This window comes from Lynx canadensis, chromosome E3 (assembly GCF_007474595.2).
Source record: "Lynx canadensis isolate LIC74 chromosome E3, mLynCan4.pri.v2, whole genome shotgun sequence".
NCBI classification, from domain to species: Eukaryota; Metazoa; Chordata; class Mammalia; order Carnivora; family Felidae; genus Lynx; species Lynx canadensis.
Window position 1 is genome coordinate 23,905,393 of NC_044318.1, and position 25,481 is coordinate 23,930,873.

Below are 25,481 nucleotides of genomic sequence, written 5' to 3' on the forward strand. Positions count from 1 at the left end.
CCCCCCTTCGGAAGGGGGGCGTGGAGGCAACCGGGATCAGCCAGGGGCCAGCATGAGCCGGAGGGAGGGAAGTCTGGGTAAGGGGCTGAAGGGCCGGATGTCGAGTGTCCGTGGGGAGCAGGGGTCTGAAGGGCTGGAAGCTGGGGTCAGGGTCCCAGCCACCCCGGGTCCGGGATGGGAGCGGCCTGAACTGGGGAGAGCAGGGCCCCGGTGTCAGGTAACGAGCGGGTGAGCTGTGGGTGAGCTGTGGGAAGGGACAAGAGCCAGAGTTTAGCGGAGGCCTGGGCTGTGCCTTCACAGGGACTTGGGCTCAGGGTTTCTAGATCACGGGTTCGAGTACACCCTGGGAGAGAGGACTGGGAGCTGGGTTTGGACGCCTGGATCCTCTGAGTATTGGGAAAGAATCAGAGTTGGGGGCCAGAGGGAAAGATAGAGTTAGGGAAGGAAGTTTCTTTGGACCACAGGAACCAGTGAGTGACAACAGGAGATGAAAGTCGAGGTTGTTAAGGATAGGGACAGGCGGTGGGAAATTCAGACTTGGGGTGGGGGGGGCGGGGCGGGAGTTGACGGGCCAGGACTACATTCCCCAGCATGCCTTGGTAGGCGCGCTGTGCAGCTCGGGAAATGTAGTCATGCTTCCGGGGCTCCACCCTCTAGCTAACGCTAGGAAAGGCTAGTCGTGGATGATGCGGGTTTCTAGCTTTTTGCACAGAAGGTCCTTTGGGGAGGAAATGGGACTTCAGTCTCCCAGTCTGTAGAATGGGCTTAAAGGAGCATTCCGACTTGAAATTCTGTGCTTCAATGATGTTAAACTTCACCATCACTGAGGTACCGAGATATGTGAAACCTATCCTCAAAGGGCTCCCAGACTGAGGCAGATTCACACAAATAAAGGAGCCATTAAAAAAACTACCTTGGAAGTATGAGTAAATGGCCTAAAATAAAAGGAAAACGTTAATTTAAGGGAGGGGTGAATCCAGAGGCTGCACTGAGGAGGCAATATTTGAATTTGGCTTTAATAGGATTTCAACAATGATTTGGCATCAGAGAATACATTTCAGGTAGGACAACTGTTTGGCGAATGTCTGGTGCCTCATTTACCATCGGTGGGAATGGGACATAGCCTGCCCGGCTTAAAAGTTGGAGAATTCAGAGCAGAGCTTCTCGATTCAGGAAGGAAGAGCCAGCCTGCAAGAAGTGGTCAAGGCGTAGGGGTTTGGGCTGCCCTCATCCCTCCCCCTTTTTCCCACCAGAAGACCCACAGGCTGACTCCACAGTCTCACTCCTTCCCCACTTGGAGGCCAAGATCCGTCAGACACACAGCCTTGCCCGCCTCCTCACCAAATATGCTGAGCAGCTGCTCCAGGAATATGTGAGTGGGAATGGGGATGGGGGTGCCAGAGGCCTGAGGAGTGGGGAAGTACAGATCACAGAGGTTCCTGACCACCCATTTTTCCACCCTCATTTCCCAGCTGCAGAAAAATGGGACACAATTTGCCATGCTGGCAAATTGGGGAACTGGCCCCTCTCTGTGCCCCAAATGCCCCTGTGTCTGCCCCAGCTTGGAGGCTCCCCTACCACACTGCATTAAGACAGAGGCAGAGAGAGTAAAGAGAATTGAGTGAGTGAGTCAGGAAACCTAGGTTCTAGGCTCTCTGTGATCTTGTCACCTTACCACCATGGGCCTTGGTCTCCCCAGCTATTAAAGGAGGCAGTTTAACAAGATGAGTTGTAAACTCATCTACCTGTGCTATACAGAGAGATCAAGAAGGGGTTTCAACATGGGGCAAAAATTCCAGTCCAAGAAGGGACTTTTACAGAGGAGGGGATCTGCCACCATCTTTGGTTAGGCATAGGGCGCTACCCAAGGAAGGAGGGTATTTCCACCAGTTACTCTGGTGTAGTGGAAGGAGGGTATAGCTTTGAATCAGAAAGACTGTAGGTCTGCTAACTTGCCGTGACCTTGGACAGTAATGGTAACATGAAAAAAGAATGATGTAACAATTATGAAAGTGGAATCAGAGAGAGAACTAGTTTTGTAATTCTGTGAACATTGGTTCAAAATCCAGCTCTGTCCTTTCCTAGATAGATGACCTGGGGCAAGTCAATTTACCTCAGCAGCCTCAATATCCTCATTTATAAAATCAGCATCATCATAATCATCACATCCATTATTGGAAAGATTAGGAAATAGTGTGTTTAAAGCAGCAAACAGTGCCTGAACCAGAGACAAGTGTCAGCAAAGGATAAATGGTACAGTTGTAGCATGTTTACAAATTACAAATCTCTTTTATCTTTCATTTGTTCATTTGTATGACAGTTATTCAGTGAGCCCCCTGCAGGTGCAGAGATAGTGGAGGATGGGGGGAGAGAGAGAAACAGACGGTTTTCAGCAGTCTCTGTGTGATTCTCAGGAAATCCTTAGTAGAAAGACAGGACAGGGAGCTGATCCCGCATTTTACAGATGAGAAGAGTAAGACTCAGAGAAGGGAAATGGTATTGCATGAAACTGCATTGCTAGCAAGTGGCAGAGACAGGATTTGCGCCCTGGTCTGAAAGATGGCATTAATAAAAGAACTAACATTTATTGTGCCCTTCCAGTGGGCCAGGATCTGCTGGAAGCATTTTTCCATGCTCGGAAATACCCTGTGAAGTGGATACTGTTATCTCCATTTTAGAGATGAGGAAACAAAGGCACTGGTGTAAAGCCCACTTTTTTGGGGGGGGGGGGGGGATCGTGTTGTCGTATCAAACACAACAGTTGTGTTGGGAGGAATGTGTCATTTGCGAGGTGGGGAAACTAAGGCCCCAGAGAGCGGGAGGAGTGGAGAGTGGAGGAATTCTGTCGCGGCGCCTCTCGGGGAAGGGCGGGGCCCCCCTGACTGCCGTGTCTCCGCAGGTGCAGCACCAGGGAGACCCCTTCGGGCTGCCTGGCTTCTCGCCCCCACGGCTGCCAGTAGCCGGCCTGAGCGCCCCGGCACCGGGCCACGCGGGCCTGCCCGCGCCCGAGCGGCTGCGGCTGGACGCGGCGGCGCTGACCGCGCTGCCACCGCTGCTCGAAGTGGTGCGGCGCCACCAGGCGGAGCTGAACCCGCGCGCGCCGCGCTTGCTGCGGCGCCTGGAGGACGCGGCGCGCCAGGCCCGGGCCCTGGGCGCCGCGGTGGAGGCCGTGCTGGCCGCGCTGGGCACCGAGACTCGCGGGCCCCGGCCCGAGCCCGCCGCCGCCTCTGCCGCCGCCGCCACCGGCGCAGGCGTCTTCCCTGCCAAGGTTCTGGGGCTCCGCGTGTGTGGCCTCTACCGCGAGTGGGTGAGCCGAACCGAGGGCGACCTGGGCCAGCTGGTGCCCAGTGGCCCGGCCTGAGCGCGGGGCTGCAGCTTGCTGTCACCCCCTCCTAGTCCGTCTCTGTCGGTGCCTAATGAGGGCAGACTGTCTGCGTCTCTCTTGTCTCTGCCATCTCTCTGTGCTTTGTAAGCGCTCCGTGTCTCTTTCTCTATCGGACCTCCTTGTGTCTGTGACGTCCCATGTCCATCATTTTCTTGCTTTCCCCCCTCTTTTCCATTTTTTGGGCCTGCCTCCGTCTCTCTTGGTCTCCCCCTTCACCTGTCTCTGGGGGGGGGGTCTCTTTGTTTTCCCTTTTCTCCATCTCTTGTGTCCCTTTGGCCCCATGTGAGCAGGTGTACCTCTCCGCCTCATCTCAAGGAGGGGACACCTCATCAACTCTGTTTCTTTCACTGCCTGTCTCTGTCCTTTCCTGGCCAGGGACCTGGCTGCCAGCCCTGGTGGGAGGGCTACTCCAGACAAATTTCAGCCACCTTCCCACAGTGCATCACTCCCCCTGCTTGCTTCTCCGTTTGGTGTCCTTTCCCTCCTTCACCTCCTCTGCCCTATCCCCATACATCCCCCCACCAAGCCAAATCTATGGAGAGAAAAAAAATCAACACCTTAAAACAGTTTTATTCCTGAGAATAAATTAATTTTTTGTAAATAAAATGTTTAAAAATAAAAAAGAACACTAAAGTTACCAGTATATACAGTTGCCGAAAATGGGGAGACACCTTTGGGGAGAAGAGGATCCTTGGGGCACAATCTGGTCCCCCAGACATACCCAAAAGCTACAGTATAAATAGGAGATTAACAAATGCCCCCAGGCCAGGGATATTGTCCATCACTCTAGAACAGGAAGTAGATGTGTCCTGAGCTGGAAACATCTATATGAGTACTTTTTCATTTGGACTTCCATTGATTGGGAAGTGAAGTCCCTCAAGATGGAAAGTTGGAACAGTGGCTATAGTCAGGAAAGTAGACTAGGGGAGGCAATGAACTCCAGCAAGAAGGGGAGACCTATCTGCTCAGAAAGCCCATAGCTTCATACAGAAAATGAGGTAGAAACAAAAAGGCAGCCCCTGGACCTCCTCAAAATTACAGGAAAAGGAAGGTCTCAGGGAGAGCCCTGGCATTCTTTCCACCCAAGATGGGGGCAACCAGGACCACTGGATTGAAAGAATCCACAAAATGATACCCATAGAGTCCCACCCAGATCTGGAAGGGAGGTCATAGGACCTAGGCAGGAAAGACCCAGGCAACAGGGACTTGAGGCCTGGTTCCTAGGAAATATTCCCAAATAAACAAGCCCTGTCTGCTAGATAAGATGTGTCTCCTTTAGCGAAGAAGCAAGGCAGGAAAGAGTCCATTGGGAAAGAAGTGTTGCAGCTTCTGGCAGGAAGTCCTGCCTCGTCTATCCAGGGTATTTGGCCTTGAGCAGAGCCAAGTCCCTCACAGCTCGGTCTGTCCAGTGGCCATATTCCCGGGTCACTACATAGCCTCGACATTTCCTCTCAAAGGCTGAAGCCCCAAACGCAACAACACCGAGAGTGTCCTCTTCCGGGGGGATGGGCAGGCCCAGAGCAGTCATGATTGCAGCCATGTTGCCCAACAGGCCTTGGGCCCTGAGTCTTGCGGCGCCGAGCTGAGCCAGCAGGATAGGACTGCCAGGGTTCAGGTCTCTCTGGTCATCCCCTACGAGCTGGAGGTGCTGGGTCAAGGCCAGGAAGGCCCCCTGGGCATGGCCCAGCCGCTCCCCATCATCCAGGGCATGCCAGGTCTTGAAGGAGACAGCGGCAGGAGGCAGGCTGCTGAGCTGAAGCTCAGGGGCTGAGAAACCAGGGTCGCTAAAGGGGCTGCCCTGGTACTGGAGCTGCATGAGAAACAGAGACAGATAGGAATGCGGGGACGGAAGTGGTGCTGACTTCACATCTGCCTTCCATAAGACTGACATTTTCCCAGGGGGAGGAGTTAGTGGGATGTCCTAGCACAGAGCCTGGGCTCTGTTAGGTTCCAGGTTCATGTATAAATTGTACAACTTTGAATCACAGCTTCAGTAATTCCCATGCGTAAAAATGATAAGAAGTAGTATATATAAAGCACTTAGCACAGCACTTGGCATACAATAAGGGCATGATAGGCCACTATATTACATTAATATCATGACACTATGATTGTGTTATTTATTATACTATTTTCAGTCTAAATATATTATTGACCACGTAGTTATAGTCTATATATATCTTTATTTATAGCATTTAGTTGTTTATGCTTATTAATTTTATTATAATCATTAATAAATAATTGTTAACATTATTAAATTTAGTTGAGTGCCTTCTCCATTAAAGTTCTTGCCTCCATAAACCTAGACCCACAAAATCTTAGTGCGCACTGATAAATCCCCAAATTGGTAGCCCACCTAGTCCTCCATCACTATTTTAGGTGAAGAAACTGAGGCTCACGGTGCCCAAAGCCACCCAGGGAATGATGGCAGCTATGGCACGAGAAACTAGATTTAGTAAACTTGACATGGGCCTGGAATATAGCACAGGGGAGGAGTCACAAATCCTAGGGCCTCCAGGAACCAGATGGATTGTGTAACTGGAGGAAGAAGGCAGAACCAAGATGGGGTGAGGAGGGGCCAGGAGGGTCCCTGTGCCTGTTTTAGACAGGCAGTCGTGTTCAAAATTTGAACAAGGATTTCATGGCCCAAACAGAAAACATCTGTAGGTCAGATTCAGCTAGTGGGCCACTGCTAGTTTGAACTTCTAGACAGTGTGGGGGTGTTGCGGGAGGATTGGCACTGCCAGTGATTAGCTGTGTGACCTTAGGCAAATTATTCACCCTCTCTAAAACTCAGTTTCCTTATCTGTAAAGTGGATTATGATTCTATCTCTCAGAACTGTTTGAAGAGTCAGCAAGATAATGGGCAGAGTGCCCAGCCCGGCCACATGGCTCAAGTAAGCACATAGCGCGAGGTGATTGTAGAAATAATTATGACCCTGTAAAGTCTTTCTCTGTATGTGCTGTCTTTGACTCTTGTAACAGTCCTGAAAGGTCAGCAAAAGCAGGATCACAAATTCCATTTTGCAGATGAGGAAGCTGAGACCCACAAAGAGAGAGAGAGAGAGAGAGAAGGAATGACAGCCCAAGGTCACCAGCTATCAGTGACAGTGTTTGAGTGAGTCTCTAGTTGACAGAGCCCCTGTGCCCTCAGACTCATGGGGGAGCCTTCTCCTGGCCTTGCTCTGCTTCTCCTACTTAGAGTTGGGCAAGGAGGGCACTTTCCCTCTCCCCTCATCCCCTGCTTGTGCCCAGTGTCACTCACGTAAGTCTGCAGCAGTGTTGATGTATTCTTCTGCATGTAGAGGGCCAGGCTGTAGGCTTGACTGATGGGCTCAGCTGGCGAGATGGGAGCCCCAAGACTGAGGGGTAGCAGCAGTAGGGTCAGCAGGCAGAGGGGGGCTGTCAGAGAAAATCGGAGGTCAGATCAAATTCCTGAGCCTGCCTGCTGGTTCATTCATTTTTTAAAAATGTTTGTTTGTTTGTTTGTTTGTTTATTTATTTATTTTGAGAGAGAGAGAGAGGGAGTGAGAACCCAAGCAGGCTCCACCCTGTCAGTGCAGAGCCTGACGTGGGGCTTGAACTCACAAACCATGAGATCATGACCTGAGCTGAAACCAGGAGTCACACGCTTAACCAACTGAGGCACCCTGGCGCCCCAGTTCATTCACTCTTTGTAACAACTCTTCAAGTGGCCACAGACTTTGTGGCCTGCAACAATCTTGTGTATCCAAGTCAGGACAGAATCACCCTGTAAGTAGATTATTTCCAGCCCAGAACATTCCCCTGAACTCCAGACCTGTGTATTCAACTTCCTGCTTGACATTTTCCCTTGGATATTAATAAGATTCTCAACTCAAAATGTCTAATACTCAACTCTCGATTCCCCTTCTACCCTCCTCCCCCAGTCTTCCCCCTCTCAGGCAAAGCTGCTTCCGTTCTTCCAGTTGCTCAGGTCAGAATGTGGGGTCCTCTCTTTGATGCGTCATTCTCTCTTGCTCTCCACATTCACCCCCACAGTAAATCCTATCGGCTCTGTCCTTAAAAGGTAGCCAGTGCAGGTCTGTGTTTCTTGATCTGAGTGCTCATGACAAGGATATGATCACTTTGTGAAAATTCATTGAGCTGTACGCTTAATGAGTTGTACACTTTTATATTTGTTATTTTCAATAAAAAGTTTTAAAACTTGAAAAGATGGATCCAGCATCTACCTACTTCCCCCCTCCTATTGCTACCACCTGAGTCCCGGCCACCAGCACTTCTCACCTGGACTGTTACCGCAGCCTCACCCCTGGTCTCTGCTTTCACCCTTGTTCCCCCCACCCCCCACCCCTTCCAACTCCTCAGTCCAGCTAAATCCCTCCTCTGCCTGAACACTCCCTCTGCTCCCACCTCACACTGTGAAAGTGTGTAAGCCAAAGCCCCCAGTGGTCTACAAGGGCTAGCCCCTCTGTATTGGCCTCCTATCTTCTCTAAGCATTCCTCCTCAGGCCTTTGCCCTTGCTGGGCCCTGCAGGACCACCCCCAAACCTTTCCAAGGCTGGCTCCTTCTTGTTCTTCAGGCCTCAATTCAGATGAGCTGTCCTGACTGCATACCAAAAGCCCCTTCCCTCTCCCCGATTTATAGTCTTCAGAGATTTGCTATTTCTCTTTATTTATTTGTCTACTTGTTTGTTACTGTCTCTCCCCCTAGAATGTTGGCTCCAGGAAAGGAGAAACTCCCCCTGGTTCATTCGCTGCTGGTTCCCCAGCATCTAGCACAGAGCTTAATAAATATTTGTTGAATGAATGCTGCCATGAACATCCTTATCCCAGGCTCTTTGGGCACTTTTTCAAAGAGGGAATGTCTGGACTGGAGGATGTGCTCATTTTAAATTTGAGTAAATGCCGCCAATTGTCCCCTTAAAGGGCAGGCCCAGTTGTTCCCAGTGTGAGAGGAGGAGAATTACCTAAGGTCACCAGCAGGAAGCAATGGAGAGGAGAGGCAAATCAGGATGGCCTCCTTTGTTCCCCTTTCTACATTCCCGAGTTCCCTAAATTCAGAACTTAAGGGAAGACTGATAGTGAAGGCCCATTCATTCATCCATTCATTCAACAAGCTTGGATCTTAGCACTCACCTTCAATCACACAGGCATTATAATTTCCTTACTTAGGACATTATTGTCTGTCTGCAGAATGAAATCTCCATGAGATCATAGATTTTTGTCTGTTTGTTCACTGCTGTATCCCCAAGTGCTAAGAAAACTACCTAGCACATAATAGGCGCTCAATAAATATTTCTTGAATGAATGAATGAACAATGAATGAAGCCTTCTGCATGTAAGGATCTGGCGGCTCCTAGCATGCAGACAGCCAAGTGCATGAGTCATATGGGCCGAGGGCCAGTGAGTACCCCTTCCCTCCTGGTCTCTAGGCCCTGGCACTCTGTCCCCCTCACTCACCTAGCAGATAGCTCATGCTCCCTCCTTGGTTCCTTCCTCTCTCCAGTCTCTGGGTTCTTCTGGGGCACCTATCCTCCTGCCCCTCAGGTGGCTTTATACCTGGGCTGAGCCCTGAGACCGCCCGAGAGGGAGGGAAGGAGTCACACCCTGGGGTGGGTGTGTGTTGGGGGCGCAGGTGCAGAAGCCCCAGAAGCAAGGGACAGCAGGGAAGGGGACACTAAGGTGACACCCTAGTCCCCTACAGCCCCCAAACTCGACCTTAAACCCTGGTTGCTGGGAAGGAGGGGTCAAAGGCGGGGAGGGGATTATCGGGGGACAAAGGGGCCGCCCTGCTCCCTGCTGCTCCTCACGTCCTGGGATCCAGTTTCTCGTGAGGAGGCGGCCTCCTGCCCCGCCCCATGGGGACCGGGCGCTGCCCGCTCTGGCTCCCTCTCCCCAGGAGTTTGGAAAAGGGATGGGAGTGGTGGCATGTGAGCAGCATCGCCAACACCCAGGTACACCCTTAGACATAGGAACATGTGCACGTCTACACACAGGCTGGCACACGGGTGCACACCAGACGTGTGAGCACACTTGCATACATTCATTCATTTAAGTACGTGTTCACACCGACTGTGCTGCTCCCTGTTCCAGGTGCTAGGATAGGACCGGAACAAGTCCAACAAAACCCCTGCCCTCAGAGAGCTGACACTCTAGTGGACATGGCTACACGTATACTGAATCACACACACCCTGCCAGGCCTACACGTTACACAGGGGGAATCAGACACACAAGTGCGGACGTGTCCTCACGAATGCATGCAGACAGGTGAACACATAGCCACACCCAGGGGCCCCACCAGAGGCACGTGCGTGGAGCAGACATGTACATATATGGGGTGTACACACACCATGGTCACGTGTGTGCACACAGACACACATGCGGCGGGAGGTCAGGAGTCCTGAGATCTAGCCACGTTTTAGTCTCTGCTGTCCTGGAAGATCTTGGGCCAGTGGCTGCCTTCTGCCCAGACACAGCGCATGCCAGACACATAGACATATACCTAAGGCCTTTTCCAGCTAGGGAAGCCTTGTGGCAGAGAGGACTATGGGCAGACAGGTGCTGGGTTCTGGTCCTTCTTCAGAGCTTTCCCAGTCTCTCCATAAGGAAGCCCTGTTCAGTTCTAAGCACCTGCCCACCCTCTGGGTCAGAGTGTTCAGGCAGGCCCCTACCCTGCTTCTATCCCGTTGGGGGATGGAATATTGCTCTACCTTCTTCCCTCATGTGGAGGAAGAAGGCCCATACCCTTCTTACAAAGGCAGGAGATACATCTGTTTACTCATTCACTCATGTATACATTCAATCAGCAGATATCGATGGAGCCTCTACTGTGTGCTGGTACCAGGGCGAATCGTAAGATGGGCCGCACCCCCACCTCACAGGGTGCACAGCCCAGAGTTCACAACAACAAACATGTGAACTGATAAAAAACAAAATTTCCTGAAGCGACAAAGTGCTAAGAAGAAGCCCAAATAGGTTGATGTGATTAGCTTGGGGAGTGGGGGGGTGGGGAGGGGGGTGGGGTTGAGGAGATTTAGATAAGGAGCCTGAGGCCCAGAGAGGGACAGCTACTTACCTGGAGTCACACAGCAAGGCCAGAACAGATCCTAGACTCCTGCCCCCCAACTTGGGACCAGATCTGGTTTGTCCCCTCAGAACTGTGAACTGAAAGAAGGAGGAAGTTGAAGGAAAGATGGGCTTTGGGGTGGGGATCCTAAATTGGGTCCCTGAGGCCAGGAGCTGCCAGGGCTGCCAGAAGGGGCCTGTGCTAGGCAGACAGTGATGTCAGGGGATTAGCCTAGGCCCTTTGAGTGGGTGCACTGAGGCGTAGGCCAGGCCAGGTAATGAAGGGGGAGGTGGCAGAGGAGGAGGGCAGGAGGGGAGGAGGGGAAGAGGGAGGCAGATACTCGATCTGGTGCTATTCACAGGTGGACAGTGGACGTGGGGCTGGGCCTCACTCGAGAAGGCAGGCTCACCCTCACCCGACCTTATCACGTCCTGCTTCTCTTGGGGGTTTCTCTCTCTGGACCCCTAGTTTCCCTTTGCAGCTGGAGGAACTGGCCCCCAGCCCAGGCCTGGCTTTGTCCCAAGACGTCTGTCTTGGCAAAGGTCATCAGCTCTGCCACCCTGTCCGGTCCCACCTCACAGGCCATCTGTCTCCATCTGTGTTTTGGTCTCACCAAAAGCTGCTGCCCGGGGATCCCCCCAACTTAGGAGCCAGCAGACGTGGATGCGAGTCCTGCCTTTGTCCATTGCTAGTTGGGGCCAAACCCCCAACCTCTCTGAGCCTCAGTTTGTTTCCTCATCTGCAAACGGGTTAATAATTCCCACCACCTGGGCTCTCACTGACCCCACCCACCAAGTGCCTTGACCCCTGCCCCTCCCAGGCCTCCAAGGGTTACCCCAATGGCACATAAAGCCTCCAACCAATGGCAAAAGCCTTGATGCTGCACAACCCCATGTTTGGAGGCCAGTCCCCACAGGCCATACATATGCTCCCAAGAGATCTGTCCTGTCCTTTTCCCAGGACACTGAAGCATGACCCTAGTGTCACCCAGCAGGTCACATAATGAGACCTATTCAGAACAGATAAATGTGAACTTCAAACCAGATCCTCACCCTGACCCCAGTATTAAGCCCAACCCCATTTGTACCCCTACCTCTCCAGGCAAAGAGAACAGTAAGTACAAAGGCCCTCATGTGGGAGCAGGCATGACCATTTTCAGGAACAATCAAGGCCAGCAGAGAGAGCAAAGAGACTGGTGGTTGGTGAGGTATGACAGGTTGGGGAGGAGCAAGAGTCACCTTGCCCTCTCCTGCCATCTCCACATCTCCCTTGACTCCTCAGTGCCCTCAGGACACAGTCCAAACTCTGCAGCCTGCCCTTTGAGGCCTGCAATCCCCTAGTCCCTGCGCAGCCTTGCAACTCACTTCTTGCTTTTTCCTACCTTCTCCCTCAGCTCTGCAACCTACTTATAGGCCTGCTCAACACCAGGCCTTCCTCATGTAATTCTCCCTATATAGAGAGCTCTCCTGCTTCCTCTTCACCAATACATTCCCCTGTCCGTTTACTAATCACCATATGTTGTGATTCTCGGTCTCCCAATGTCTCTCCCCAATGTAACAGGAGGCAGGGACTTGTCATCTCTGCAGCCCCAGCACCAGGCCATGTACAAAGGAGAAACTTCAGTGAGTGTCAGGTGAAGGAAGACAAACATAATGGTTCCAGTTCCAAGGAGGCTGGTCTACTGAGAGGAGCACCTGATCTCTCGGAGCCCCCACGTCAGTGCCTCATCCTAATGGAGTGGCAGGATGGAGGTGTGTTGAGGGCTCTTGGAAGAGAGGCCCCCAGCACAGGGATCATCAGGGTGAAGAGCACAGCCCGTTCCATTCAAACCCCATGGTCCTCTGCTGCACTGTTCCAGAGCCCCAGCTGGTAGCCATTGAGGCTGGGCACCTGTCCCCCCGGAGCAGCTCAGCCCGGCAGCTCAGCCTCATCACCTCCAACATTTCTCCAGTGCTTCCTAGGGGTCTGGTGTTGTTTGAAGCCCTTGTATACACTACCTCATGCTTCCTTTATAGAACTGTCTTCCTCTTTCACAAATGAGGAGATTGAGGCACTGCCAGGTTAAGTGATCACCCCAGGGTCACATGGCTAGCAGGGAGCAGTGCTAGGATTTGAACCCAGGCTCCAGAGCCAGGGCTCTTTATTGTTATCATCGCCTATAATCTCTGGGGCTTGACACTTTCCAGTTCATGAGCCCTTTCCACAGCCCCTGTTGCCCTGGGTTCCCTTCAGGGTTATCTGACAAGGGCTGGCATCCCCATTTTGCAGATGAGATCCAGGAAGGAATGACACGAGAAGGTGAGAAAGAAAAGAATCCCTTTTTTTTTTTTTTTTTTTTTACCAGTCACTCTATACCTAGACATTATCTCACTTAATCTTGTAACAACCCTGGGAAATAGGTTTTATGGTTACTAATGAGGTTTAGAGAGGTTCAGTGACTTGCCAGGATCAGACAGAGAATGAACTGTAGAGACCTTGAACTCAGGTCAAGGTCTGACCCTGAACTCAGGTCAAGGACAGGCTCCAGTGTCTGGGCTACTCCCTGCCATCCCCAGATGAATCTCCTTTGCTGTCTGCACCATATCTGCACCACCAACCGTCCCCATGCTGGTGGGACACCATTATGGCCAAGTGACAGACACAGATCCATCAGTGACCTAACTGTATGTCCTAACCCAGTCCCACCCCAGTCGTTGGCAACATCTGCAATCCAGCCAAACTTTGCCTTTGCTTCCTGGACAGCCCTATGCTTGAGGAGGAGGGCCAGAGGAAGAGGTGTAACATGCGGTGTCTTAGCAGAGTCTGACTGGGGATTAGGATTAGGGTATTGATTTAAAAACTGGGAGTAAGTGGAGAGCCAAAAGGGCTGTCCTCTGTTCAGCAGTTGCATATTGAATCCTCTCTGTGTGAACTGAATTTCCCAAAGTGACACATAAACAGGGTCTGGTCAAATGAGCAGACTCTCCCAAATAAGAAAAACTTCCCCAAACTCTATTATATTAAACACTATGTGACAGAGATGTGGAACTGGACAAGTAGGTCAATGGAACAGAATAGAAAGACCAGGAATAAACCCATGTATACCTAGGAATACAGGCTATGATAAAAAATAAGGGAGGGGGCATCTGGGTGGCTCAGTCGGTTGAGGGTCCAACTTCAGCTCAGGTCATGATCTCACGATGCGTGAGTTCAAGCTCGGCGTCAGGCTCACTGCTGTCAGCACAGAGCCCTCTTCGGATCCTCTGCCCTCTTCTCTCTCTGCCCGGCTCCCATTCGCACGCGCTCTCTCTCTCAAATAAATAACACATTAAAAACAAACAAACAAGTAAATAAATAAACTAATTAACTAATTGAGGGAGGATAAGAATAAACTATTAAAAGGCATTAGGATAGCTGGAGGAATGCAAACTGGTACAGTCACTCTGGAAAACAGTGTGGAGGTTCCTCAAAAAATTAAAAATAGACCTACCCTATGACCCAGCAGTAGCACTGCTAGGAATTTACCCAAGGGATACAGGAGTACTGATGCATAGGGGCACTTGTACCCCAATGTTTATAGCAGCACTCTCAACAATAGCCAAATTGTGGAAAGAGCCTAAATGTCCATCAACTGATGAATGGATAAAGACATTGTGGTTTATATACACAATGGAGTACTACATGGCAATGAGAAAGAATGAAATATGGCCCTTTGTAGCAACGTGGATGGAACTGGAGAGTGTGATGCTAAGTGAAATAAGCCATACAGAGAAAGACAGATACCATATGTTTTCACTCTTAGGTGGATCCTGAGAAACTTAACAGAAACCCATGGGGGAGGGGAAAGAAAAAAAAAAAAGAGGTTAGAGTGGGAGAGAGCCAAAGCATAAGAGACTCTTGAAAACTGAGAACAAACTGAGGGTTGATGGGGGGTGGGAGGGAAGGGAGGGGAGGTGATGGGCATTGAAGAGGGCATCTTTTGGGATGAGCACTGGGTGTTGTATGGAAACCAATTTGACAATAAATTTCATATATTAAAAAAAAAAAGGACAGGTGGAAAATTATACATGAACATTTGGATGAGATCCTATAATGCATGCAGCTGGTGCATCCCTTTTACTAGCAGTGCACCTATCTCGTGGCTGATGTGACTCCTGCTACTAGTGACTCACAGCTGCTTCCTTCTCCCCCTGATCCAGGGACCCATTTACAGCAAAGGAAGTGCTGTGGTGGACACACTGCCATTTGCCATACCATCAAGAAGCTGCTGGCCTGTTAAGGTAACGGAACGGTCTCTGGAAGGTGCAGCTGAGATGCTGGCGTGGAGGCCATACAGTATTATTATCTTTTAGAATGCAACATATGCCTTAAACCAACGACTGTTTTATGGTGCTGTGCCCAAGAACATAGGTATATGAGTCTGGAAACCTAGGATTAGAAGCAGGAGTGGTCCTGTTTACCATTAGTCCCAGTAACCTCCTTGGGGAATTTGTGCTTCCAGCCCCCTAACTTTAGGTCCTATGGGTCTAGAGATCCCAATTCCCAGAGTGCGGAGGGACATTTCTGCAAGGGGACATGGCAAGAGTCCCGGTGAATTTTGAGCAACACCTGCCACCTGGTCACTTCTGTCTCCTTGTGCCAACAGACCAAGAGGCAAAGAAAAGACTTGCCAAAGGTCGTCACCAGAAGGTAGAACAGCTGCTATGGAATAGGGGCAGGAGGAACATGTTTAGCACGCAGGCAATCAATCCATTGGGACATCTCCAGATACCTGTCCTGAGTTTTATTTGTAAATGGGCAAGTACAATAGCCATGGCCTGACAGGGCATGATAACTAGGGACTCAACCCTTCTGGGATGATGGCCAAGGTCAACTTACCAGCAAGCTATTGAGACTAGCAGAAAGACTAGTTGAAGCCCAGGGTAGAAGGGAAGGGGAGAGCTAGAATAAGTGCGTGGCAGAGGAAGGAGATGATGACTATCAGGGGAGGAACTAATTCTCCTCTTCTAAGTTTACCCAGAAATTGTGACCAATCAGAATGCTAGAGAAGCTGTACCTGGATGGAGTGAACTTCAGGGGAAAAGCAAGTAGATCTGAGCAGTGCAAAGGTGAAGTGTCGTGCGTGCTGCTGCTGCCCCACCAGATCCCTTTATCAATAGTACACCCATCGCCCAGCTGCCCCCATCTCTGGAGAACTGCCCAGCACTCTTCCTCCTTAGCCAATGGCAGACTGGCACAGATGTGTGAAAGGCCTTACCTCCAGGTGGCACTAACCTATTAGTACAATGTGGGCTCCAGAGCTTTTTCTAGCATCAAACCAAAGCTAGTCAACAGCCAAGACCACATTCTTGCTCAGTTTTCCTCACTGCCCTAATCCTGATGACCTAATTTTTCTTCTGAGAACGTTGCCTATGTCACTTGGTCAAGAATCCCCATCTCAGGCTGTTTCTGGGGACCCTACAGCATTTCCCCTTCTAACACCATTAAGAATAAATAAATGATAAAGACTTACATGTGAAAGAGATCTCTGAAATTATGAAGCAAAAATATAGAAGAATATTTTTAAGTCTTCAGTTTGAGCATTATATTTACAAGAGCCAAGACAAGGCAACAACCTAAGTATCCACGACAGATGAATGGAGAAAGAAAATATGGTTTGAGGGGAGCTGGGTGGCTCAGTTGGTTGAGTCTCCAACTCTTGATTTCAGCTCAGGTCCTGATCTCATGGTTCCCCTATGTCGGGTTCTGTGCTGACAGTGCGGAGCCTGCTTGGGATTCTCTCTCTCTGCCCCCCCCCCCCACTCTCCTCTCTCAAAATAAATATTTAAACTTAAAAAAAGAAAGTGTGGTGTGTGTGTACAACGGAATACTATTTAGCCATAAACAGGAAGGAAATCCTGATATTTCAGGATGGACTTTAAGGGCATTATGCTAAGTGAAATAAGTAAGACCAAGAAAGATAAACACTGTATGATCTAATTTATTTGTGAAATCTCAAAAAACCAAACTCATAGAAAAAGAGATCAGATTTGTGTTGTGAGGTGGGGGTTGAGGGTGGAGAATTACGTGAAGATGGTCAAAAGGTATAAACTTCCAGTTATAAAATAAATAAGTACTGAAGATGTAATGTACAACATGATGACTATAGTTCCCAGTGCTGTGTGATATATCTGAAAGTTGCTAAGAAAGTAAATTCTAAAAGTTCTCATCACGGTGCCGGGGGAACATTTTTGTGTTACTGCATGAGGTGATGGATGTTAACTAAACTTATTGTGGTAATCATTTAAAAATATGTAGATATATGACATATATATGTCAAGTCATTATGCTATACACTTTAAACTTGTACGGTGTTCTATGTCAATTACATATTAAAACTGGAAGGGAAAAATAAAAGAAAACCTTGGGCTAAGAGAAAGCTTTCTTTTTAAAAGTATTTTTTAGGTTTATTTATTTATTTTGAAAGAGAAAGAGAGCACAAGTGGAGTAGGGACACACAGAGAGGGAGAGAGAATTCTAAGCAGGCTCCACACTATCAGACTGTAAGACTGTTAATTTCTTAAATCTTCAACATTTCGTATGCAATTGAGCTGGTTTTCCCATAAATAGTTTTTTTTCCAATTTTTAATTTGAGAGAGAGACAGAGAGAGAGAGAATCCTAAGCAGGCTCCAGGCTCAGTGTGGAGCCTGATGTGGGGCTCAATCCCATGACCCTGAGATCATGACCTGAGCCAAAATCAAGAGTCGAACACTCAACTGACTGAGCCACCCAGGTGCCCCTTTCCTGCAAATAGTTCAAGTTGCCTTAGCATGCAGAAGGGACTTTTGTATGGCAAACTGAAAAACCAAGTTGGTTCTCCTGTGCAAGGATTTGAGTGTGTATGTGCTTATCAGTAACATTGAGTGTGTGAAAATATCCCAAGGCCCATTTCCCCCATTCTACCTACAACCTAATCCCTTTCTCGTGAAATAGGGCAAATCCATGAATCAAGAGAGTAGGAAAGGAAACATCTAGGTACAGCATTTTACAGAGTAAATACTGTAAGGATCATATCCTGCAGACGAGGAAACTCAGAGAGGTGAGGGCACACAATGCTCCACAGATAGTGTTAAAACCAAGCCTCTAAACCAACTCTATCTGATTCCAGACTTCAGTAGACAAATGAATCCCCTGGGATGCTCTTAGAAGTACATATTTTTGGTCCCCACTCAGAGATTCAGTAGGTTCCAAGGAGCCCAGGCATCTGCATTTTTAGTATGGGAGCTATTGCCACCCCATCTCCTGGGGGATTCTGGGTCCCACTTTGAGGGATACTGAATATTACATACAACTCTGTCTTCCAAACAGGACCAGGCCTGGCAAGGAAAAAACCACAAGAGGTAGGTGAACTGTTGTAGATTAAAGAGATTCAGGAGACATAACAACAGGATTAGTTATCTTTTGCCGTGTAACAAGTTTCCCCGGAAACTTGTAGTTTAAAATAACATTCATTATTTCCATTTCCATTTCTGTGGGCCAGAGGCTGAGACTCTCAGCAGCCTGCAAACACTGTCAGGGTGCAGTCATCTCGAGGGGCACAGGTATCTGCTTCCAAGTCCACTTATGCGGTGTTGGCAGGATTCAGTTCCTCAAGGGTTGTTGGTCTGAAGGCTTCAGTCCTTCCCCCGCTTGTAGCAGGAGGTTGTTCTCAGTTCTTGCCATGTGGACCTCTCCTTGCGGCAGTTCACAACAAGACATCTTGTTTTATCAGAGAAGCAGAGAAGAGTGCCAAGATGGAAATCACAGTCTTTTGTAGCCTTATTTTGAAAGTATGGTCCCATCACTTTTGCTGATTCTATTCATTGTACAGGCAAGTCACTAGGTCCAGCCTTTGTTAAGGGGAGGGGAAGGCCAGAAGGCAAGGATCATTTGCAGCCATGTCAGAAGCTCCCTATTTCAACAACCAAATGTATGAAGTTGGTTTGGGTTCGGATTTCACTAAGCCAACTGTACAGACACATTTATGAGATAATCCAGGAAATCTGAACATGGACTATGTATTAGATGATATTAATTAAGGAATTACCATTATTTATTTAGAAGTGACAAATGTCTGCGGTCATGCTAAAAAAAATTCCTTAGGTCTTAGAGACATACCCTGAAGAATATCATAAATGAAATGTTATGATGTCTGGGATTTGCTTTAAAATAATACAACAGGGGTTGGAGGAGGGGAGGAGTGGGGTTATAGTTGAAACTGGATTAGTTATATGTGGATAATGGTTACACGGAGAGGGGGGGGGGGGGTTATTATACTGCTCTTACTCTTACATGTGTTTGAAATTTTCCACAATAGAGAGTTAAAAATCAAACTGAATTGAAGCTAAAAATGGTACACCGCAAGTTGAAAAAACATACAAAGTCTAAAGCTGTTGCATACTGAGTGTATTTTAATTGGTGGAAAAGACAACAACAAGAGTAACATTTCAGATGGGGAAAGATGACCATAAATATGAAAAAGAGGGGGAAAAAAGGAAGGAAGGAGTGGGGGGAGGGTGCAGGAGGAATGATAGAATTAAGCTTGGCAGCCGGCTGGCTACAGGAGGTGGCTGATCCCTGACCTCTGCTTAACCAAAGTAACAGGGATTCGGGTCATTCTAGTGGAACTGAGAGCTTGGGGCAGCAGCAAATCCAAGCCCTCAGGGCTTTTAGTATCTGTGAAGGACTAGCTGGAGTTTAGAGTTTGCCTTGGGCCTAGAGGGATGGGGAAGCTGGGCCCCTTTCAGAAAGGGCATAGAAGCAGGAGGCCCAGTATCAGCTGGTGGGGAGGTATTACATTGGGGTTCAAAGTTCTCTACAGTTCATTACAAGGATGCAGTACTGTGCAGGAGGCCACAGTCTTGTCTTACAGATCGTAGAGGGTGGGGAGAATAAATCCCAAACCCTCATCTCTAGACATTCTGGATTAGGCCAGGAAATTTGCATCAAAGCTGCCTAGCATGGGGCTTGGCATACAAGAAGTATTTACTACCCATTTATTCAATCTAGTGGCAGTGGTAGTGATCCTCAACCAATGAGATGTGTACTTCAGAATTTTCTAGAAAATGTCATTTGATTCTTTACAATTGTGGTTCTTTACAAAGGTAATGTAGTCATTTGGGGACAGATAACTCATTTGGTTCAACACGCAAAAGGGCCGAAAAGGCATCTGTTCAGTGCAAAGGTTTTCTCCTACCTGTGCTCCCCAGCCACCCAGTTCCCCTCCCTGGAGGCAACCAAGGCTACTTGTTTCTTCTGAATATTTTCAAGGACATTTTATGTATCTGTAATCAAATTTGTATGTTTGGATTTTGCCTTTGTAAAACAAACAGTAGCAAAGCACACACGTTATTCTGCTCCTTGCTTTTTTCACTCAATATTTCTCAACTATTTGCAGTGACATGGATAGAGCTGGAGAGTATAATGCTAAAGGAAATAAGTCAGAGAAAGACAAATACTATATTATTTCACTAATATGTGGAATTTGAGAAACAAGACAAAGGGGAAAAAATAAGAGAGAGAGAGAGAGAGAGAGAGAGAGAGAGAGAGAGAGGCAAACCAAGAAACAGACTCTTAACTATAGAGAACAAACTGATGGTTACCAGAGGGGAGGTGCAGGAGGGAATGGGTGAAATAGGTGATGGAGATTAAGGAGGGCACCTGTCCTGATGAGCATTGGGTGATGTATGGAAGTGTTGAATCACTATATTGTATATCGGAAACTTATATAACACTGTATATTAACTGACTGGAATTAAAAAACTTAAAACTAAAAAACAATGTTGCTCAAAAATCATCTCATACTAGTTCTTTGTTTTAAACCACAATTTTATCTGTTTGTTCTACTTTTACAAGAAAGTGGAAGAAACTGAAATATGTCTGAAAAGGTTCCAAGTAATATTCTGAGTTCATTGCATAATTTAAACCCCTAACTTCTATATCCATTCTAAGCTAGAAGACTTGTCACAATTGTGTTCTTCTTCCCCCCCTCCCCCATTATAGTATAGTGGATTGTTGTTGTTTATTGTGGTCAAATACATATATACGTATATATTTATTTATTATATATATTTATTATACATATATGTATAATACATATATACATAAATACATATATGTACTTATATATGTATTTATTATATGTGTATATATATAATACAATTTATCATTTTAAAAACTTTATTTTGAGAGAGAGACATAGGAGGGGCAGAGAGAGACAGAGAGAGAGAGAGAGAGAGAGGGAGAAAATCCCAAGCAGGCTCCACACTGTCAGTGCAGAGTCCAATGTGGGGCTTGAACTCGTGAACCATGAGATCATGACCTAAGCTAAAACCAAAAGTCAGCTACTTAACTGACTGAGACACCCAAGTCCTCCACCATTTTATTCATTTTTAAGTGTACAGTTCAGTGGCATTAAATATATCCACATTCTTGTGGACCATCACCACCATCTATCTCCAGAACTTTTTAATATTCTGACTGAAACTCTGTACCCAGTAAACACTAACTTTCCATTCCATTTCCCCCAGGCCCTGGGTAACCACCATTCCACTTTGTCTCTATGAATTTGATCACTCCAGGTACCTCATATCAGTGGAATGATACTGTATTTGTTCTTTTTTTCTGGATTGTTTCACTTAGCATCCTGTTTTCAAGGTTCGTCCATGTTTTAGTGTGTCAGAATTTTATTCCTTTTTAAGGTTGAAAAGTATCTCATTGTGTATATATATATATATATATATATATATATAATTGTGTATATATATACACACACACATATATACACACGTATATGTATATGTATATGTATATGTATATGTATATGTATATGATTGCTGCAGGAACCCACTTAGTGCATAGATCCTGGCTCCTGAACGGAAGTGGACATCTGCAAAAAGAAATGTCATATATCTACATGATAAATTTGAAGAGGTTCAGGGAGAAATTTCTACTGGTAGTCCATGCTACGTGGTAGTCCATGCTACCAGTAGAAACTCAGCTTACTATGGACATCAGATTCTCTGGGAACACTAGCAAGAGCTCTACTGAAGGTTTCTGTGGCCACGTGAAGCCACACCCATTGCCGAGCATTTCACTTCTGGGATCTTCACTAATCAGATCCAGGCAGCCTTGGGGGAGCCTTGCTTTTTGTGATGATTGATCCCAGGGCTGACTATCATCCTCTCACAGAGGCATTTTCTGTTCACTTGTCCACTATAGTTCAGTATATATCAGACTCCTTCCTACTTCATATGGACGATGCCAAACCATAAGACAATAAGAGTTTACTCAGCAGGTGTCTTGTGCTGGGTGCTTGCCCAGAAAATCCCCTATATGGTGACACTAACTTTCCCTAGGACCCTTAAGAAGCTGTATTTGTCATTAAGGTTGCTCACAAGTATGCCAGTTCTTCTCTTAGGCATGTGAAGAGATCTCTTCTCTGCCCCCTTTGAAGTTAGGTAAAGTAATGGACTGGTCAATACAACGTGAGCAGAAGTGTCACATGGAGTCACATACACATATCAAGATGGAGCTTGTTTCCTGAGTGACTAGAATGAGCAGACCCCACTAGACATGCAGAATGAGCAAGAAACAGACCATTTTTGTTATAAGCCACCAAACTTGGGTGTTATTTGTTACTACAACATAACCTAGCCTATCCTGGCCGATACAGAAGCTATGAATGTCTACAGAGATCCAGAAGAGATCCAGAAGGAAGACCAGCCGCTGCTAAAAAGGAACTTCGGGATAAATGGGCTGCTCCAGCTCCTGAATTCAGTGCGCTCATTCCAAGGTTGCAGATAGTTCTGAAGGCAGACGGGTGCCCTTCATTCCTTTTTAGCAGTTCCTCACTAGAGACTGAGTGGTCCGACCTGTTTCTAAAAGCGGTCTGTAGTCCTATAGCCTAGGACCTCGGAATGAAAAACACCACCACTGAGTGGTCTTAAGTCATCCTTGCAAAGTGTCTTACACAAAATGCATAAATAAGGTTGACAGAAAACAGCCATCGTTTTTGTACAAATGAAAAGGGGCTCATGAGTGCCGTATTCCTTGAGTTTACTGATTTTTGAGGTCTGTCATCTTTTTTTTAAATTCTTTTAAAACATTTATTCATTTTTGAGAGTGAGAGAGATAGAGTATGAGTGGGGGACAGGCAGAGAGAGAGGGAGACACAGACTCAGAAGCAGGCTCCAGACTCTGAGCTGTCAGTACAGAGCCCGATGCAGGGCTCGAACCCCCGGACCGCGAGACCATGACCTGAGTGACGCGCTTAACCGACTGAGCCACCCAGGCACCCCTTGAGGTCTGTCATCTTTATATTTTAATGTCAACATGGTCGAATTGTAGTCTTTTCAACTCCTGTAAATGTTAACAATATCTGCTCATGGTAAAAATGTCAAACTGCAGAGTAGGGTGTAAAGTGAAAAGTAAAAGTCCTCCTATATCTTATATATATGCAATCTCACTCTGCCACCCCCCACCCCCACCCACCCAGCTGGGGGCACAGGCACAGAGCCTGGCACTGGGGTGTTATACATATAGTGTAAGAAATGGTCTTGACCCTCAATAGGCTCATTCTGGTTGTATCAGTTAATGGAATGGGGCCAAGAATGCTTATATTCTAACTGAAGCAAGCTGGGAGGGGACTGTGTTGCACTGGTGAGTACATGTCTTATCCAAAGCGACAGCCTTTTGCTCAGGTCCAGTTGTTTCTTGTTCAAGGAACAGAGACTCAGTGTTACTAGATTTCAGGATTTCAAGTGAAAATGGAAATCCATTTTTGCAGGAGATACTTGTTGCTATGCCAAACTAAGCACACATGTTTGGCTGGATTTGATCAGTTTGCAGATGTTGCAGTAGTCCTCAGGATGGGCTCTGGAGTCTGGGTTTGAATCCTGGTTCTACAACTCATCTATCTGGGCCCTAGTTTCCTCAACTATAAAAGGGGATTCTACCTCATTGGATTCTTCTGAGAATCAAGTAAGATGCTGAAAGCACTTAATAACATGTGAGGTGGACACCTCATAAAGCTTACAATGTAGGGAAAGAGTCAATAAATGAACTTCATGTGGGAATTGCAGGAAGACTTCATTGGGACAGTGGCATTTAAACAGAAACCTGAAAAATGAATAGTTAATTGGGTAGAAAAGTGGGAAAGAAGGGGAAGGAAATAACAGGCAGTGGGAAAAACCCGTGAGAAAGCCCTGAACAATCATGTAAGCCAACGCTAAAGCAGTGAGGACATAGAGGAAACAGCCGTCTGGAAGCCAAGGATTTCCTGACAAAGTGGTAACTGGAAGGAGCTTCAGTTCAGCCTGAGGGAGTCCCTGCAAACTTAAGACTTCATACTACTCTGGCCACTGTTAACTTCCCGGACAGAAAAACCACACACACCAGGTCTTCTGCAGAGCCCTCTAACCCTCTTCTCTCAAACGGAGAAGAGGGCGGGCGGGGGTAGGGTTTGGCCTTGGGGTCAGAAGTAAGTAGTTTTCCGGCAGAGAAGGGAGATCAAGAGGGTAGGTAGGAAGGCACAAAGGTGGGAAGCAACCCTATTTGCTCTGGCGGCTGAGATGTTTAGAGGGATGCCTCCAAGGCTGGCTGGGCGGGATGCAGAACCTAGTTTCAGGCTGAGCAATCTGGCCGGCTGCAGGACCTCAGTCAAATGGAGAATGGGCGCCCCCTGGGAGCAGTGTTCGGTAGTGGACGCTGGAGAACCAAGATGAAGTGGGCGGGGAGAGGAGGGGGTGCGGCTCAAGATAGGGGGAGACTGCCTGCCACAGTTTTCTTCTCACAGGAACTGACCCCTTTCGGCATGATGGATTCCTGGGATCCCAGAAAAGCTGGGCAGGAAGGGACCTCGAAAAAGGAACTACCAACACGTGCCCCGTGTCAGGACCTGAGCTGGGCACTTTCGTGAACATTGTCCTAGTATACCTAACTCTACCTGGAGATAGGTCTCCTTATCCCCATTTTTCAGATAAGAAAACCGAGGTTTGGTGATTTCCCAAGGAAGGGCGGGGATTTTGTATGACTCCAGAGCCTTTTCCCTGGAGTCCTCAAGACTTGGAAGATACCTATACCAGGAGGTTTGGGGGAACAAGCATCGGGTGTGAGGCACCCAAGCTCTCCAAGAGACAACAGCATGATGGTACTTTCAGCGAGAACCACGCCTCCCTTGTCGCGACAATACTGATTATTGTTGCTTTCCTTTACAAGCCTTACCATCAAATATGAAGTCCTTGCCATACGCGAGGACGGACATTATATATTACTTAGATCGCCCGACGTGTTTCTCCCTCACCTACATTGATCCCCACTGGTGACATAAATTCTCCCCCTCCACTAGCAAGACAAGGCGTGGGACTACATTTCCCGGCAGGTCGTTCAGAAAGAGGTGGTGGGGAAAGGAAGACGGAGACTCTCGCTTTCCGTAGGCTCGCAATTTGGCGTGTCCGCCGTGATGCACATTTCAACAGCCCACGTCCTTTCTCTGGAGAGCTAAGGAAGGGACTACGTCCCCCAGCAGGCACTGCCGCAGAGAGCAAGTGATAGGCAGCCATCATTACTGTAGTCAATTTTTCCCGTTTCCACAGGGAGCAGCCTTGGTGCGCGGACTACAAAACCCAGGTCGCCCTCTCCCCTTCCCTCCGGCCCGCATCTTTCTCGATTGTCCCCGCCCCTTTCCCCTTCCATTGTCTCGACCAAAGATAATGGAGCGGAGCTGGGAAGACTGCAACTCCCGTCAGGCTCTGCGCCACAGGGAGGGGGGATTTCGATATTACAGGCAGGCGAGGAGCCCAAGGTGGCAGAATGAGGCGACGGGGAGAGGCCAGGTAGCCTGCCATCTTTATGGTAGTCTCCTTATTCTCGCGGTTCCGCCATTCTTAAGGCACACTAGAGGACTAAAAAACTACTACTCCCATCGCACCTCATAAGACCGACTGCTAGTCAGGTGTACGCCCCTCTTCCGCCATCTTGTTTGTAGTCCTCATTCCTTTTCACCTTTCCATTGTTCCTGACGAGTAGAAATGGCAGCGGGAAGGCAGCA

At 48.0% G+C, this 25,481-nt stretch overlaps 2 protein-coding genes across 3 annotated transcripts; one reads left to right on the plus strand and one right to left on the minus strand.

The window, feature by feature from the left end:
• Positions 1–25: 25 nt before the first annotated feature.
• On the plus strand, positions 26–3,966 carry LOC115503825 (cardiotrophin-1). Of its 2 annotated transcripts, none has more exons than XM_030300260.1 (3): positions 26–77; positions 1,254–1,372; positions 2,900–3,966. In XM_030300260.1, exons 1-3 carry the CDS (start codon positions 53–55, stop codon positions 3,359–3,361), a joined length of 606 nt encoding a protein of 201 aa, XP_030156120.1. In that variant the 5' UTR covers positions 26–52; the 3' UTR covers positions 3,362–3,966. The 2 variants fall into 2 exon arrangements, with proteins under 2 accessions (XP_030156120.1, XP_030156121.1); XM_030300261.1 differs by having other exon boundaries at positions 53–77; positions 1,257–1,372.
• Positions 3,964–6,812, minus strand: LOC115503898 (cardiotrophin-2; the record flags this gene model as incomplete). The annotated part of the gene is made up of 2 exons (XM_030300456.1): positions 3,964–5,195; positions 6,651–6,812. Coding segments are annotated over 2 exons (621 nt in total), but the record flags the coding sequence as incomplete, so codon positions are not given.
• Positions 6,813–25,481: the final 18,669 nt, after the last annotated feature.